This window comes from Schistocerca serialis, unplaced genomic scaffold (assembly GCF_023864345.2).
Source record: "Schistocerca serialis cubense isolate TAMUIC-IGC-003099 unplaced genomic scaffold, iqSchSeri2.2 HiC_scaffold_1362, whole genome shotgun sequence".
NCBI classification, from domain to species: domain Eukaryota; kingdom Metazoa; phylum Arthropoda; class Insecta; order Orthoptera; family Acrididae; genus Schistocerca; species Schistocerca serialis.
Window position 1 is genome coordinate 41783018 of NW_026047583.1, and position 19146 is coordinate 41802163.

Below are 19146 nucleotides of genomic sequence, written 5' to 3' on the forward strand. Positions count from 1 at the left end.
TCTTATGCCTAATAGTGATACAGTCAGAAATGAAGCACGGCAATTGACTAGATTTTTAAATCGAAGATGACTAATTTCAGTGCAGAATGTAATGTACTAACGAGGTGCCTGCAAAGATTTTCAAACGGAGAAAAATTTTCGCTAAACTCCCGTTCAGAATATCTTCTATCGTACGCTGTCTATTATTTGGTTCTTGTTGATCATTCTCCAAGAAAGCAGGAGTGTAGGTAACAGTAAATAGCAGTCTCTTGCCATTGTTTCGCTAACGAAGTACGCGAAAGAGGAAGGGTACCCGTATAATACGGACGGAGCGCCTGACGCATAGTAATGGCTACCTGGTAAAGCTTAACTACTGAGCTTACGACTCGAACCAAACTACTGTAGCTGTATCATCATTCATTTGACCTAAATTGTGTCTCATATTACAATGGACCAACTTTGTTTCGATTTGGAGGTGCGGCCTAAAACTTTTCTCTCCCCTTGAATTTCAAGTCTCAAATTTCAGGTGCGGCTTAGATTCGGGAAAATTTTTTTTCCTGGATTTCGAGTCTCATTTTTCAGGTGCGTCTTAGATTCTAGTAAATGTGGTACTAAGCAAAACAGGGTCCACTCAGGTCTCTAAAAATTGGTTTTATTTCATTCATAACAGGCTCAAGAAGATAATGCTTATGATATTTTGATAGTATATTTGACCACTTTCTTTTGCTTTTTGGTAAGCACACCTAAGAATCTACTCCTTTAGGGCAAAGTCCATGAACAGTGTGGTCATCTGTGGACAACTTATGAAAGTAGGTGGCCCATACAGCTTTCCTCATTGCTGTATCATCATTCAGAGGTGCAGTTTGTCTAATGGCCAGTCCTTAATACCTCTGAAGGAGGTCTATTTCAGTTTTTGTCAATCTGTCTCAGCCAGACAGAGATTTTCCATCAGATAGCAATTTTCCTTTCATTTCTCTTCTTAGCTTCCTCAATCTAGCACCCATCCTCTTTTGCACATGTCCACAACACTCCAGTTTTGTTACGAAGCTATCACCATAAACATTGAACTCATTAATTTTATTGAAAGCTTTAGATTCCCCATCACCTAGGTACTTTGTATATCTAAGGTTATGAACGGGCACTGACCTCTGAAATAATTTTAGAGCTCCATCACTCTCCATACCTCTACTGTAACCATCATAATTATTATAACACTGATGTTCAATATGTCCTTCAGTGTTACTACGGCAGGTGTGGCAATAATTAGATAAGCACTCAACATCAAAAACTTTTCCATTCTCCACAGAAGTAGCACTTAAAACACCATTCAAGGAACGATGTCCTCGATGTTGCCATGTCCCATCAAGTGCAACAGCAATGTCCCTTGTTTCACTAATATTAACAGTTTTTTCTACTGCACATTTCATAGATGCTTTAGACACAACCGTCAAGGCACCTAAAAGTATTCTTATGTACTTGCTGAACCTACCGGGAGGAGGAAGATCAATCAAATGACAGAACGTTTGTGCAGCCTTTTTTTCCTTTTCCTATTGCACGCATTGCGTACACTAACTTCAAATTCACATCATATGAATTATGCACAATGTTCGAAGTCATTTTCGAGGTAGATTTATTACAGGATCTACACAGACCAACTAATTTTGGCGCTAAACCCTTCCTGCTACTTTGTTGTTCAGTTAGTTCCAGACAGCCTACACCATCACATTGTTTACATTTTTCCACTTCCTTTATCAAAGAAGATAAGATACCCACACCAACAACAACAAATCCACTACAAACAGCGTCATTTTTAACACAAAAATTTGAATCACCAGGAGGCGTGCCACATGTGAATTTCTTCACTGAAGAACTGACACGTAGGTTACTTTCAACAGTGTGGCTTGTTTTGTTTGTCAACTGGTTACCACAGAATTTCCTTTTATTGAATTTCTTGATGTGTGGCACACTAAAAAATATGTATTTCCACAAATATATGTAGCACTTGGGAAACAAACGTTTATTAACATGTGAACAAACTGCTTCAGAACACAAAAGTAAATACTTGCAAAGATAATCATTTACAGACGCTAGAAACCTGCACTGTTACCAACATATACAATGTATCATACATATAATCGCTGGAAACAGAAAGAAAGTGCACAGTTCTTTTCAAAATAATACTGGTTTCTGTAACAGAAATAAAGGGGGCATGGCAGTATACAAGGTGCGAATGTAAAGTAATGACACTGATGTGAAAAAAAATGTTGCTTACAGTTTTAGTCAATTTTCGTGTTGTCTCCTTCAAAGTTCCCTTCTGATTGCAAACACTTTCTTTAGCACTTCTGCCATTGATGGTAACATTTCTGGAACTAATCTTCTGTAATATCCTCCAAGACCTTCGTCACAGCTCTTGGGACATCTTGTGTTATTTGAAAATGGTGTCCTTGACCGCCATTTTGACTCTTTCACAGAGAAAAAAGTTGCACGGAGCAATATTTGGTGAATAAGGTGGCTCTGGTAGTACTGAAATTTGTGTTGAGGTTAGAAATTACTGTACTGACAGAGCAGTATGGGATAGTGCATTATCGTGATGCAGAATCCAATTATCAGCAATGTTATTATTAGACGAACCGTTCCTCGATTGATGTGCAGTTCTCCTGCAATCATTTTCATGGATAAACTTCTATCAGATTTAACGAGTTCATGCACCCATCCGTGAGGTTGACAGTCGTCCACTGCAGTCTTCATCTTCAACATTTGTTCTGCCTTCACTAAACATTTTATGCCAATCAGAAACTTGAGCTTTTGACATAACCTCCTCTCCAAAAGCCTTCTTAAGCTTACCGTAAGTTGTCGTCGCGTTTTCACTCAATTTAACGCAAAAAGAAATGGCATACTGTTGCGCAATATTATGCAGTTCCATTTCTGTGATGAGAGACACTAACACGTGTTAACTTATTACAGCACAACTCGTGACTGAGCAGTTGCTTCAACATGCCGCTTGGACTAGAAGCGGCTTATAGACCAAGGTCACAGATATTGTGCCTACGCAAGCCTGCAGGGGTGCCACACCTTGCCAAGAAAATCAGTCTCATTACTTTATTGTCGCACCTCGTACATGACCGTAACTTTAAAATTTGGTATGTATAGGTCTTTTTTCATTTCAAACCCTACAGTGTATATATCAATGTAATCAGGAAAGACTATAGAATTTAATAAAGTCATTTAAAAAATTTTGATTTTTCCACCATTTATAAGTATCCTGTATCCTTAAGTGTTCGGCAGAGGATTCATCGAAAAGCCTTCAGACTATTTCTGTAACATTCCACTCTTCAACAGCACTGGGGAAAAATATCATTTAAATCTTTCTGTGGGAGCTCTGATTTCTCTTACTTCATCACGATAATAATTTCTCCCTATGTAGGTGGGTGCCAACAAAATATTTTGCCATTCAGAGGAAATTTCCTGAAAACATCTCATCATAACAAAAAACACCTTTGTTTTAATGACTGTCACCCCAACTTGTATATCATGTCAGGGTATACGCGGACAAGGAAAAAAAATTCCCAGTTTTCTCAGTCAAAAATACACTTTCTCCCAAGTGAAAACATACTTTTTCCCTGTTAACTGACGGTATATTTTCTCTTGGAACTGTATAACTTATAAGTCCTTTGATTATGGTTTTATACACGGGCGTAGAATGTCCTGGCGCTTTAGGGAAAAAAATAAAAAAAACACGCATTTTGGAAAGATCTTTGATGTGCAGCAACATGTATGCTGCATATTTTTGTATTAGGAAAGTATGAACTCGAATTCCACCAAACACCGCATGTTACTTTCCAAAGCATTGAAATTGAGATTGGGATGCGCTTTTGTAAGTTAGTCATAGCTCATTTCATGCGATTTCGCCAGCCGATCACAGCAGGTATTCAGAGCTTAGGACACGTGATGTAGTCAACCAACAGCAACATCACTGTTAAGTAGCGCGAACACACAAGCAGAAAAAGTTAATGGTTCAAATTAATGTAAATAGTGTTGCTAAACGAAACGCAAAGCCTTCACATATAATATTGGTCTATCAGATTAATACGCTGCAAGAGAAGCTAAGCTTTCACATAAAATGTTGGTCTTTTATGCGCGTATTACAGTTTAAGATGTATCACACAAAGGTGCCAGTAAAATTTTTAATAACGACATAAATGTCTGATCTTCCAGGCTCAAAATTCATCTAAATGGCTCATCATCAAAGAGTTGATTTTTAAATGAGAGTCAAACACTTTGTGATTTAAGAAATTCATCGTATATTATCTCACATAGTTCTGGTGTAACTGCTAGAATGGTACTTTGATGGTAACGATTTTCAACCCACCATTCGAAATATTTTCCCACGACCTGTTAGAAATAGGTTCGTTTCTGCAGTTGCCAGAGAGCGCCAGATGACAGGCATCACTGCGCAAGCGCAGCTACGATGTCGTAGGGAGCCCGCATGTTCGTACGTGCGAAACAATAAAAGATATTACATTATGTAAGAAACAAGACATCAGAGGATACTCCAAGAGAATCAGAATTTCATGACCCACACTAAAATGTTCACATTTAAAGTGCAAATTTGTATGTCCAGAATCCCACGACCTGTTATTAAGCTTTTCTATGTGGTTTTTGGGATGTAAATTTTCTTGGAGTACCAGTACTGTCCTGTCTCATATTTGGTTCTTTATTATGGCGTAACGCCAAATAAGCTAGAAGTTGAAAATGTGCACTTGAAATGCAGCAAACACAGTGTGTGGAATTAAACACTTTGTCTCAATTATATTGTCTGCCTTAGTGGAAAAGATCAATGAAAGAAAATAACTTTGGCAAACCAACAAAAATAACTTCATTGTTCTAAAAGGCAATTAACGCTTGACTGTCAGAAAGATGGAAATAAAATAAAATCTGCTACTAATAACACAGTTTAGCCTTCCATAATTATGTGAATGTATTTTAATTCACTTGATAGCTCCCGGCCACAGAAATCTGTTTTGTCTTCATTTGACGTGGGAGCAGTAAATGAAGAGGAAACAGCAAAAACACTAAATGTAAAAATGGGTCACGTGGAGACTACACACTTCCCAACTGTAATTCAGACTGTTCTGCGCATCGGTCCCGGATCTCTAATATTTCCGAACCGGGGCAATACCCCGCCATCCCCTCGAGCGTTTGAGATAGGACGTTAAAAAAAATTATATATATATATATATATATATATATATATATATATATATATCCCGGGAGCGGAAAGACTTACCTCAGGGGGAAAAAAGGACGGGTATACACTCGCGCACACACACATATCCATCCACACATATACAGACACAAGCAGACATATTTAAAGACCACATATACAGACACAAGCAGACATATTTAAAGACCATTTTTTTGTGGGGGTGTTGTGAGGGTGACATGGTATTAGAAGGTGGAAAGTGTAACATGAGGTTGAAATGAAAATGAAAGATAAAAATATATGGGGAGAGATAAAGGTGAACTAGAAACTTAAAGTAGCTGCTAGCTGTGGACTGTACAACTCGCCCTTACTAGTATAGCGATCTGCCCAAAAATTTTTTGTCAAAATTTCATTTTCTTGTATACACCGAGAACGTAATACGTAATCATTCTTACCTGTTATTCGTTTATTTCCACTCCTGTAATCTGAATCTATGGATTCCGCTAGTAATTACAACAACGCTCATCATTCGCAAACACAATCAACCACACAATCAGACAGCGGTTGGCATTCATCCGTTCAGCCTTACTTCGCTCAGCTCTGTCAGATTCCACTGACAGAGGAAACATGTACACTACGCACGCATTCACAAATCAACTTACGATTCATTCAAAATCAACTTAGAATGTGTTAAAAATGTTCAAAAACCGACAGGGATGAGTTTCAACGTAATATGAATAATCGATAAACTAACAAACTAACGTGCGCTGGATGCGAGTCGCTTTGTGAAACAAGGTTTCCTCCCCCCCCCTCAAGAATATGAATTTGCCCCCCCTCCCTAGATTTGGACCTCCTGCGCATGTATAAATCTGGCAGCTTGGGCGCTCCAGTAAAATTTTTCCCAGTAGCATCTAGCTGCTTGCTGCGACTGCTTACACAGCCAACAATTTCTGTAGCCAGAAGCGGGAGAAGGTACTACTCAACTGTGCATGTGCATGATCGAGCTCGTAACTGTTAAAATGAATTTAATGTAAACAGTTGTGACGTCACGCTCAGCAGAGGCAATTTGCTGTTACAAAGCATTGCACAGTCTTCCTAAGGCCTTTGACGCATTTTACTGTTGGCGGACACTTGTATGAGCACCGTTTTGTTGCTGTATATGGTGCATTTCCCTTGAAATTTAAGTTTTATTTTCGTTTTTTCTCTTGTTCATGTTTTATTGCTGCAGTATTGAGACACAGAAATATCCTTTGTTAGAGTATTGGTTCTTACCAATCAAAATTACACAAATTTAACTGAAAACAAAAACAATGAAAAATTTCCCGGGTTTTTCCCCGGCTCTTCCGGGTCGTACACACCCTGCATGTCCATGGCGCACTCCCCCTTCTTAGCAATAAAACAACATAAGTTGCTCTTCTTTGAATGCTTTTCCATGTCCTCTGTCAACACTATCTGACAAAGATACCGTAGCACACAGGGCCATAACTGTAGATCAACAGTGTTTCAGTGAAAATTTTTTGTGTGTTTTCAGTTGTATCACCATCCACCATCTCCCTTCCAATTTAACAGTAGACACTGAAACACTATGTTATGCAGATAACAACCAACCTTAGGCTACAATTCCCCATTGGAAGTCACCGACATCAAAAGAAAAATTCAACTGAGAAAATTGAAAAATGATGCTAACGACTGTCTCTCAAATAATAATGTATCACAAAGTTGACCAAATATTAGTTTACCAGTTACTGACCACTAATTTGCTCGGTTCTTTGCCATCAGGACCCTCTGAACCAAAGACACCTATTAGAACATACTTAAATGTTCCTTCTGGGTCGATATCCACATCAGGAACAGCGGCAAGCTTCTCCGCTGCTGTCATTAGTGTCCTGTTAAACAGGTGATAAAATTATTCCAGAAATATTTATATACAACAGGTGAGAGAAGAGTAGTGCTGCCTCTAGGATTTATACTGGAAAAAATGTTTCCTTCAGAGAAATAATGATCTAATATTTGGATTTTGAAACGTGTGCCTATTAAGTAAATACAAGCATTCTGTGGAAGATCGTACACCATCCAAACCATAAAACTATCAATTAATTGTATCCAAAGGGAAACATACTTGAGAAAGCAATAAAATTACAAAGAGAGACAACTGCATTCGCGTAGAAAGAATTCGCTGGGTGAATTCCTTCATGTTTGGTGGACTCAAAAATATTTTTTAAAAACATTTATTGGTTATCGTTTAGAAAGAGCAGCCATTTTTGTTTCAGGCTGCAAACATTCTTACACTTTTATAAGCGTCTGTGGTATTTTAAATTATTCGGTAATGGATTGCGCCAGACCTTTCATATAAGAGGTATTTATTTCAGCAGACACTGGACCATAAATTAAAACCATGATCACCCTGCTGAATGTATTAGGGAATACACTTTTAATGTCTCAAAGTTGTTGGTTGTAAATTTAAAAAACCCATTTTTAATACTATCTTTCCAAAGAGTAGTTTCTTAGCCTTAATACATTTTGTGGTATTACACTACTCAGTATAGATACCTTTTTTTTTTTTTTTTTTTTTTAGAGAAACAATTATGACAAGCTTATACTTAAAAACACTTTAAAAACAAATGTTTTGAATTTTTTCATTCTTTGGTCTGCAAATCTTTGTTAATGGACCAGATATAAATCTGAAAATTACACATTTAATAGACCTTTATGATATCAAACTTCTGTATAAATTTCAACCTTGAGATTCCATGGACAAAAAAATTTCAAATACGAGTCAAAAATATGTTTCTTACTGTTTGCAATATCTGGGCTGATGGAAACAGTGTATAAATTACATAATTTAAAAATATCTAGGATAACTCTTTAAAAAATGAGACAATTCATTACATTATCCCGTTCTCAACTTATTTGTTTTTACTATGTTGTTTCTTGAATAACAGAGATATTTCTTCACTCATGTTGGGCACAGGGTTAAATGTTCGCCTAGTCACAGTCATAAATTCCAGGGGAGAAGACAACTCCTTTAATGATTTTTAACGGGCCTCTCGAATTGATCCTTTTCAAATTTTTTAAACGGGGTTCTTGGTGCTGGTAAAATGTAACATCCACATCTTGGTTTTGACGAGCAATGTTACCAACTTTGGCAATCCACCACTGTTCGTCATAGACACAAGCCACTATGTCCTTACTTTGAAGTGTCAGTGGTACAAGTTTTCCACAGTGATGACGTTCACTATCAGAGGATGTTGATGTGAACTTACAGTTGAGCAAGTTGTATGACTAAGGTATAAAACAATGAAAAGATCAGGTGCCTTTAACCTTCTGACAAGTTTTGAATCTTTCCTCCAAGACATTGGCATAGAGTTCTCGTATTTCCTCACATTTAATGAAACATACGTAATCCCTTTTACCTATTCTTTATACAGAATGTGAACATTTCTTGACGTGTCCAGATTTGGTTCTCATAGGTCCGTTGCAGACTAGCTTTTGTGACAGCTCACTTTGTTGTACCCTTTATGCCATCACACTCACTCTTCCCAGGGCATGATGCAAAAAAGTGCTATTCTGCACCAAGCCAACGGTCTTTTTTTCTTGGAGAAAGGAGATATTAATATTTGTTTGCTTTTATATTGGCTTGCAGCACCATCAGAGAAGTTCATCAGTTTGTTTATGGAACTGTCGTGCTGTTTTACGTAGTTTGTTAACTGCAGGTGAAAAGCATGCACTGCTGTAGCTTTGTGCTCAAAGTAATCATTTGCAACACAAAAACTATGACTCTAGTTTATCTGGATCTTTATAACAGAACATAAATGGACAAACTGTGGCCTGTTTGTTTACCCAGTGGTGCCCTTGTATTTCACTTGAACAACAAAGGAATAGTTTTCAGAAAAGTCAGCAAGAACTATACATTCATCAACTGCCAAGGTTTGCTTTTGTCCTTCAGAAATTTATCCTGACTTTGGCAATTAAATGACACACTATTGAGTTTTCAAGGTTAGTAACCAACACTTAGAAAAACTATTCTCATTATTTTGAGACTCGATTGTTCAACTGCACACTTCAAGGGCTCATTATTAACTAAGTGTGAGTGAACAGATGTTGGTGGAAGGGGGATGACAACACACAGATTTGTACAGGCTTGTCTACATCTACATGGATACTCTGCAAATCACATTTAAGTGCCTAGCAGAGGGTTCATCGAACCACCTTCGCAGTTCTCTATTATTCCAATCTCGTATAGAGCGCAGAAAGAAGGAACACCTATATCTTTCCGTTCGAGCTCTGATTTCCCTTATTCTATCGTGGTGATCGTTTCTTCCTATGTAGGTCAGTGTCAACAAAATATTTTCACATTCAGAGGAGAAAGTTGGTGATTGGAATTTTATGAGAAGATTCTGTTGCAACAAAAAATGCCTTTCTTTTAATTATGTCCAGCCCAAATCCATTATCATTTCTGTGACACTCTCTCTCATATTTCACAATAATACAAAATGTGCTGCCCTTCTTTGAACTTTTTCAATGTACTCTGTCAGTCCTATGTGGCAAGGATCCCACACCGCGCAGCAGAATTCTAAAAGAGGACGGACAAGCGTAGTGTAGGCAATCTCCTTCGTACTGCCAATAAATTGCAGTCTTTGATTACACTTCCCCACAATATTTTCTGTTTGTTACTTCCAATTTAAGTTTGATATCATGAAGATCCATTAAGTGTGTAATTTTCAGACTTTTATCTGCTCTCCTTACAAAGATATTGTAGGTCAAAGAATGAAAAAATTCAAAAAATCAATTTTTTAAAATAGTGTACATTTTGTGTAAGCTTCTCACTATAAGAAGTAGTTATACTGTATAGTGAAATAGCACAATAAATATTAAGGCTGAGAAATTACTCTTACTTTGGAAAAATACAATTAGGGTAGATAAAAAATCTACTCACCAAGTGGCAGCAGAACTCGCACATAAAAGACGGAAGAGGGGTGAAGGAAGAGAACTGGAGACGTCTAGGAAAATTGGTAGATATCGGGAAAGTCACCCAGAACAGCGGGTCAGAGGAGACTTGCCATAAGTAATGTCTTTCCTTCTCATCCCGTACGGTAAGTCTCCTCTGACCCGCGGTTCTGGGTGACTTAACCAATATCTACCCCTTTTCCTAGACCTCTCCAGTCTTTCTCCTTCACTCGATTACTTCCCCTTCCACCCTTCTGCCTGAAGAAGGAGCCACTGGCTCCAAAAGATTGCTAATTACAGCTGTCTTTTATGTATGTGTTCTGCCGCTGCTTGACGAGTAGAATTTTTATCTATTCAATTAAATAGTTTAAAGAATGAGCTTTTTTAGCTTGCAATCAACAAGTTTGAGCCATTAAAAGTAGGGCCTATATTAAGGAATACATTCAGCATGGTTATCATGGTTTTTAATTTATAGTCCAGTTAATGATTCTTATTTGAAATTTTTGGGGCAACTCAGTACTGAATAATTTATATAAAAACAGATGCCTGTAAAAGCAAAAAATAGCCACTGTTTCTAAATGTTGAGAATAAATTTTTTTTAAAAATGTCTTTAAACCCATTAAACATTCGGGAATTCATCCAGCAAATATCAATTTTTTTCTGAAATGACCGAGCGACTGGTTACTTTTTTCCCTGGCCCACTAGTCCTAGCTTACATAACAGAAATTTTGATTTTTATCAATACCAACTGTCTGCTTTCACCTATCACATCATCAAAATGCTGGACATAAATCACTCATCGAAATCAGCCACACACTGCAACGACAAGTAGCCCAAGTTACCTATGGTGTTGTAAGTTGCCACAAATCAGAAACTGCTGTGTTTCCAGTAGCAAAACATACTGTTGCAAAATTGGCAGCAAATGGGTAGCATCACGTTGTGGCACAGCAACCATAAAGCTTTGCTTTGTCTCAATGTCATAACCACCAAAGACCCATTGCTCTCGCACCTATGACTTCGATGGTGCTGACGAAGCAGCTCTCGTCTATTTCAACAGTATGGCCAGGGCCGCCCAAAACTATTGGCTCAATTAAGAAATATTCATGGCAGATATCTCTACAAAATTGGCACCAATCGAACACAGTGTGCTCACTGCCAATTTTGAGCTCCCTTATTAAAAACTTTTGCCTACTGAATTCGAAAACCCACATGTAAGACAGTTGCACAATTTTAGAAATGTCTAAATGACTGCCAGCAAAAAATGACATTTTCCTGACTGAACATTTCTTTCTACAGTCCCTGCCAATGGAGCAGCTCCAAATTTCGCCATCTTTCCCTGTAGTTTTCTCCAGCTTCATCTCGTTGTATCCAACACAATACCTATTTTCACACACCATATCGTTCTTCATAAGACCTTGTTGCCTAGCCCATTGTATTGAGCTTCGGGTGTTCTCCATAACATGGTATAAATCTTCCATTACCAAATTGCTCAAATCTGGAAAATTTCTCGCCATTTTGGCACACGCAGTAATATACGATACTTCAAAACGGACAGCCTCAACAGAAAAATATAGGTTGTTGGGCGCATTGATCAAGATGCATAACTGTGAGCAACAGGGACAAATACCACATGCAACAATACGCAAAGCCAACAATAGCTATCATGGTAAGGATGTATGAAACTGTCAGCATTACCTATGGCTAAAGAACTCTGTGAAGAAATATATTAAAATGTCTGCAGCATATTGGCATAGCAACATGAATAAGCTGGGGAAAGCAGACAGTTAATTAATCTTCCCCCCCCCCCCCCCCCCACCACCACCATATGAAAATAAGTACTTTTTTGGTATTCTGTGCATATATATGCTTATATCTTAAGAATATGTGTTTGCTTCAAAAATAGGTATTTTTCTCATGATCAGTGCATGTACCCCCTAAACTGCGTAAGTGCAATTTTCGTTATTGCAGATGTTCGTTTTTTGGTATTGTGGGCTTGGTTTGAGCTATATAGGTCGAGTGAACTGTACGATTCCTGCTGGCTTTGTGGCTGTAGCATTATGTCGTAGGGTGAGACTTTTTTTAGGGGTGATGTGATGTGATGTTTTGTATTGTTAAAATTAGGTTGTCCTTGCGCTAGACCCCCTATTTCCCGCGGTTGTTCTGTAGTTTCATTTTATCATTGAAGTAAGATTACTTTCACTGTTTCTATTTTCTCGATCCCTTTACAAACGCAACCACAAATCACATGGAGTCAGTCTGGCAAAAAGCTAAAGAAAAAAATCCTATAAGGCCTTTCAGAACTCACTGTGCTATGCTGAATAACTACCTGGCGGAATTTCTCTGGTGTCAACGTTTTGGGGAAAACCCATTCCACAATTTTGTTATTAATTCCACCTTTCTAGAAGAGCGAGAGAGAGAGAGAGAGAGAGAGAGAGAGGAGAAAAAAAAAAAAAATTAAATTCCGTGCATACATATGCAATATGTCATTTTTGATACAAAAAAATTTTTTGAGACAGTTAACAGATTTTTTTCTTTGCATCCAAATGAAAAATAAGTACTTTTTTGGTGAAGAGCGCGTCAGATATGACTGTAACACTCAAGTTTTGAAATAAAAAAATTTTTGGCATTCAGCGCATATATATGCTTATATCTTCAGAAATACGTGTTTCCTTCAAAAATAGGTACTTTTCTCATGATCAGCGCATGTACTCCCTAGACTGCCTAAGTGCCACGAAAAGCAGAATCAGATGTTTCCCTCGACCTCTACAGCTGAAAGGAAGCCCAGATAGCAAGGAACCAATACAGCTGAAAGGAAGCCCAGATACCAAGGAACCAATAGCTACAACCTGAAGAGTGGAATCAGACATTTCCCTTGACCTATGTAGCTCAAATGCAGCTCTCAATACCTACCAGCAATAATAATAATAATAATAATAATAATAATGAAAACAATGTAAACTTCACACACCAACATAACTCAAAAAACACCACAAAAACCAAAACCTTCAACAACTCGAAAACGCAAAAACCTGTATATACACCAGATCAATTAAAACCAACCAAAGTACGATAAATGTAAAACAGACAGAACATCAGAATTACTACAGATTAAAACCAAAATAAAAGTTTATTACCAACAAAAGCATGCAACAAAATCACCTAGGTTGACCGCCGCTACCAGTACACACACACACACACACACACACACACACACACACACACACACACACACACAAAACTAATCAAACCTAACAAAATGCCACACACATAAAAAACCATCACTGAAAAATGAAGATTTCCAAACCCACATTGCAGCACTGGCTACCCAGACTCAAATAAACCCATGTTACCATAGTGATAATGAACCCAATATCACATGTTAAACTCAACAAACACAAACCAATTCAAAAACACACACACAACACCATTATGTCATGGGTCAAAGGAGACAGGTGGAATAGAACACTTCCAATGGCCCCTTAACTTAGTTCCTACCTCACGCAGACAGACAGGATGTGAGGACAAGAATGAATAGTTCTGAAAAATAAGATTAGTGTTTCACTTTTAAAAGTGTTAATCAGCAGTAGGGCCTCCTGGGATCTTGCTTACTTGACTATCAGTAGTGACCAGCCATACTGTTTCTTTATAAAACAATTCCTTAATAACTTCATTGTTTAATATTTGGATTCTTGCACTGATGTCACCTCACGTGTAAGATTGTTCCCCCTATTGTTATCTAGACAACAAACTTGAACTCTAAGACATGATATCACAGTACATAAAATGATTTTTACATGTTAGTCTGAGAACGTGGACAGTGACCAAGAAGGCATACCCTAAAATTGCACTTACTTTAAGTTTTCAAAATGTCACAACCCCTTTCTTCTGTCATTTATCACTTTTTAACCTCTGGCAACAATCTGTTAATATAAAAACTGCACTGTTTTTAGGGTTCATGTTAAACCACAGACCTCTCTATAACTGACTGGTTGGAGAAAGGCAAGACAAAGAACTGGTTATGAACTGTTGTGTCCAAATCAATCTTTGAAATGCCAAAAACAGGATTAGTTAAAAATGTGATACCAAGCTTATGAACGACAACACCCTTAACGTGGTGGAGATATAAGACACAGAACTGATCAACTGCTCACCTAACTAATAACACGTAAATGTTAGCGAAATAAAATGCTAGGGACTAACAGGATCTCTGTGAGAAAAGGTAGTTTTGGGCCCAGGATGTTCTTTCTATTAGTCCTTCAAATATATTAAAAACTTGAAAATACCAGACCCCAATTCGAAAATGGAGCCTCACATAGGTACTTAAATGTATCTATGGAATGACCTACCAACCCAACCTATCCTAGATATATGTTTACACCAGTCTACAGATCAGCCTGTCAATGTAAATGAACACATATATACATCTTGTATGTCACAAGCATTCCCCCAGTCGAACACAATCTCCAGTAGGCCTAGACTTAAAGTACACCTAGCAAACAATACAGTCTAAGCTACCAGCCACAAAAAATAAACTTCATATTATGATCAAAACACACACTCAAAATATTTCACTGAAACAAACGAAATATCCTAGATGCCATATCACATCACATTTCATATAGGCTACCTATGGCTCATGTTGTTCACTGGACTCCAAACACGTTTATTTTTTCACACACAAGCATTTATTGCTTAGTCCAGTTTCTTGAATAAGTATCATGAGGCTATCGTGGTTAAGTTTGTCAAATTAACTCCCAAAAACATCTTTTTGATAGCAATATTCTTGAATACTGGTTGTTTCTCAGATTCCACACCCCCTTCGGAATACCAGCTTGGTGCTTTCTGGGGTTTAGATATTAGCTACACAGTCATAGTTATGCTACCAAGACCTTGTAATGGATCTGGGAGATGTTATTTTTTTACCGTATTTGTCGATACCGAATTGTAAATGTTTTCTTATATTTTTGTCAGAATTTATTATAATTTGTCTTATTATATGTTAATTTACTTCTGTTTTTGAGAGTAAAAGCATATTGATTACTATTAGAAAATGTATCCACAGTCTAATATAACAGTCGCGACACTCACTGCTGTAAAAATTGTTGCCGTTTGACAGATGGAGCGACACTAGCGCTCCAAGTGGCAGGTAAGGTGAACGTCAGACGCGTCGTAAGCATAATGTTTGTTTGCATCCATTTCCTTCTTCATTTCCGAATTATTTGAGTTATTTTCTTGGCTCCAAGGGTTTGTGTGGTACCAGAAGGCATATATGTTACTAAAAATGATTCTAAAAAAAGCGCAAGTAAGGACAAAAATCATGAATAGAGTGGCAAGCTACAACACATTCGTGAAGAAACACTTTTGACATTGGACAGAATTGCAGCTTACCACGTTGATATCAAAAGATTATAAACACACAGATTCACATGTAGGAAGCACATACATGTACCTCTACATGCAAAAACGACCGACAGCTCGTTTATCGTACTGTAGGCCTACTGCGTTTGTCATTTTCGCCCGTTGCCACAAGTACGACCTTCATCTTTATATTATTCTAAGTGACACAAGCAACTGCAAAATAGTGGGAGAAATATGCTAAAAACATTATAATGAGCTGATTACACTACATTTCAAGAAAAACCAAATATTTGAATAATTTTCAATCAATCAGTCAGTGCACAAGGTGCTGACAAAATAATGTCATCACACGAAAGAAGCAAGGAAAATTAGGTGACTAACAACAGAAGTGAACGAAATACATACCAAAGAAATCAGCAGCCCAAATGAGCCAACTACTTCAGTTTCTTATTTGCTTTCTTGTTGTTAGAAACTAAGTCTTGATTCCAATATTTGAGCCGGTAAACAAGTCTCACTTTAACAAATATCTTGATTAACAGCAGCTTAGTTTCTTCACAACATCCAGGGGGAAAACTTGGGACAGCCAGCAACAAGTTTACATATAATTCACCACAGTTTTTCTTGTGAGAATGTTCATCAAAAACTGATGCCATCTGATTTTCACAATCCCTCAAAAATAAACAAATATTTTCACTGCAAATAACCAAGCTTCAAAATTGTCTTCGTAACTTTTGAAATGGCAATAAAATTTGTCATTTGCATCTAAGTCCTGGCTGTTGTCTACAAGTAGATTCCTGCACTTGACACAATTATGTAAAGAAAAAAGTTTCTTCAACATGTAACCAAACACATATCTCATACTGTTTTGTTCTTCAAGGTCTGCTGGAACTTCCACATTTGGTAGCTTTGTTGCAGAACTTTTATCACTACTGCATAACAACTGAGAGACCTTTAATGTTTGAGCAGATTTCATGTCCAGTATTGCCTGACCCCAGTCAATTCCTTCACAATTACTGCTTGCCACATTAGAGGAATTTATCAGTTTGCTTAGTGTACAGTTGTTAAATGCAGCACAAAACTGCCTTGGAAATGGGTTGCTGCAAAAACCACCTCTCTGCCTCATAGTTGAAAAAAAGTTTTCCAATGTGTCTTGGTTAATTTTACGTGAGAATAAGTACAATTTTGTTCCAGTCAGTACCTCGGCAGCAAGCATTTCCAAAGCACATATATTGCTTAGAAGCCCCTTTACACATTTTATCCTCAGGGAGTAATCTTTTCCATCAGAGCCTACAAATTTCCAAGAGTGAATCCATGGCTTCATCACATGTAGAACATCCAGATGCTCTGAATCACTCCTAATACAGTTTCTTAGATGCACAGGCCCTTTCACACTGTATGTATTAAAGAAATCAAAAATGTCATTAACTTTCTGACAAAAGTCTGAAGTGCCAGTTGCAGATAATGGCATACTACCACAAAATACAAGTGTGTCAATACCAGCTGCCACAGTGTGGCTTAACACACGAACTGCAGTACCCACTTTCATTTTTGAAAAAGCTGGCAGTTTGACAGCTTTTTTAGTCAGCTTCGGAGCTAACTTGTATTTCCTGTGCAAGTCATTTGAATAGAGCTGAGAAATGTCCTTCCAAGAAGCAGTACCAACCAAACCATCATTTGATGTATGAATTATGCCATACCTAAATAGGTTGTTTCTGATGCTCTTAAACAAACGTGGGGTATCATAGAAGAAATAGATCTTCTGCTCCTCATATACCAAACTTGGATTGTCTTGTGTAATTCCCAGTCTCTTTCTACAGCCCACAAAATTTGAACCGTGATCAGTCACACAGGTCTTTACAACCAAGCCAATTTCCTTAAGTCTCTTGAGTACTTCATAAAATATAGCAGTCAAATGCATAGCTCCCACTGTTCCTTTACAAAAACAGTACAGCAATGGTTGTTTGAAACATGAAAAAATGCCACTAATCATTATCACCAACACACTGTTCGCAATTTTAGCTGTGCCTCATATGTCAAATTTGCCATTAGAGACATTTCATCCAATGACATATTCACAAGTTTATCAATATAAGAAAAATGTTGCACCTTTTGCTTTAAAAGATGGAATATATAGTCACTTATCCCACATTTTATTTGTATGCCTTCCACATACCTTTGTAATGTACGCACTGATGGAAGCATAAAACATTCTGACAAAAACCTGTATGCCTGAGTGCTGTAATATAATAAATTTAGAGGAAACAGATTATTTTCGTCTTTCCATCTTGCAGCACGTTTTTCTCTCAATGGCATGGTAATCTGGCTTACCAACAAGTCAAGGGCACTTTTTTTAAATATCGGGGTCCTACAGTCTTTAACATTCGTTTGTCCTTGTTCACTTGCTCCTTCTGATACAGTTTCTGTCGCTGTCTGTAGGCACTTTCCTTGTCCCGTAATAGTTTCGCTCAAAGTCTAGCGATTTGCACATTCTGACACTTCACACGCTTTTGTAAGACACGAACAGCTGCACATAATCTAACCACTTCATCGTCAAAGCAAGTCTGTGTTGACGATTCACACGAATCTGGCACTGATACATGCAGAGTTGAACCGGCTGCTTCTGTGTCATAGGACTGTTTTATTGCTTTAGATTGACTGTCGAATCTTTGTGGCAGTTTCCTCTTCATCGTCAGCTGAGGTGGCTTATTTGGAATGTCAAACAGTGTGGGTACTGCATTCCACACGAGTCTGTTGTTGTCTGCGTTCATGAACTGGTTTTGTTCGAAATGTGGCGAACAAAACCTAATATTATTATACAGGTACACTGGTTCTTTCTTAATGAGGCCTTCTCGCCTGCTATTAACAAGCCATTTTCTGCTCCTAAAACGAAACATTCATCATTTATACACATATAGTTTGCAAGTGAATCCTGACGATACAGTTTAGTAACATGATGGTATATACCTCTCAGGATCCTTAGGAAACCTAAAAAAAGACAGCTGTGGTGTCTTCTTCCTGTTGTTAGTGCAATTTATTGCGCTACAAACGCTCCCGCCAGTAAAAGCCATTGTATAAATCGAAATAAACAACCACTATTCTCTTTTCATGATCGCGGCGAATTCACAGTGTAACGCAGCAGCCTCTTAGGGCGCTGCTGGCGCTGTAAGCAACAAAATCGAGGCGAAGTGTCGCTACTGTTATGATGTATCGAAGAATAGCAAAGAGACTGATTACGAGTGGAAACTTGTGAATTGTGTAAAATATCTTTGACGTTGGAGTCGTCTTTGACTATTGTTTTGGTGTGTGTTGACGGAAGAACAATGGGAAGGTCGCCGTCATAAATAATTTTGAATTATGTTACTATTATTTTTGTATCAACTAAAAAGAAGAAACTACATTTGAAGAAACTGTATTTGAAACACCAAAATGAGAGAAACACGTTGAACCACGTCTTTTCTGCAGCCGACAACGATGCATTGTGGAAACATACTTAGACAACTGAAGCCAAGACTAATATCGCCTTGCAAACGTCTAACGGAAAAGGTACTGTCACGAAATATGGCAAATTTAAGTAAATAAAAAATAGTGATCATATTTTCAACTTGTGTCTTAGCCGGGATGCCATATTTCAACTGGGGACTGTAGCCGGGATATTGTGT

At 37.7% G+C, this 19146-nt stretch overlaps 1 protein-coding gene across 1 annotated transcript in view; it reads right to left on the bottom strand.

Annotated features, from left to right (window-relative positions):
- Positions 1 to 18603, bottom strand: part of LOC126440375 (sex-regulated protein janus-A-like) — a 47980-nt gene extending 29377 nt beyond the window's left edge. The window contains exons 1-4 of the mRNA XM_050090662.1: positions 18452 to 18603; positions 15893 to 18367; positions 15218 to 15700; positions 6929 to 7068 (exon numbers count right to left, since the gene is read on the bottom strand). Coding sequence (XP_049946619.1) covers positions 6929 to 7068; positions 15218 to 15321 — 244 coding nt within the window. The 5' untranslated portion in view covers positions 15322 to 15700; positions 15893 to 18367; positions 18452 to 18603. The remainder of the gene's footprint in view (positions 1 to 6928; positions 7069 to 15217; positions 15701 to 15892; positions 18368 to 18451) is intronic.
- Positions 18604 to 19146: the final 543 nt, after the last annotated feature.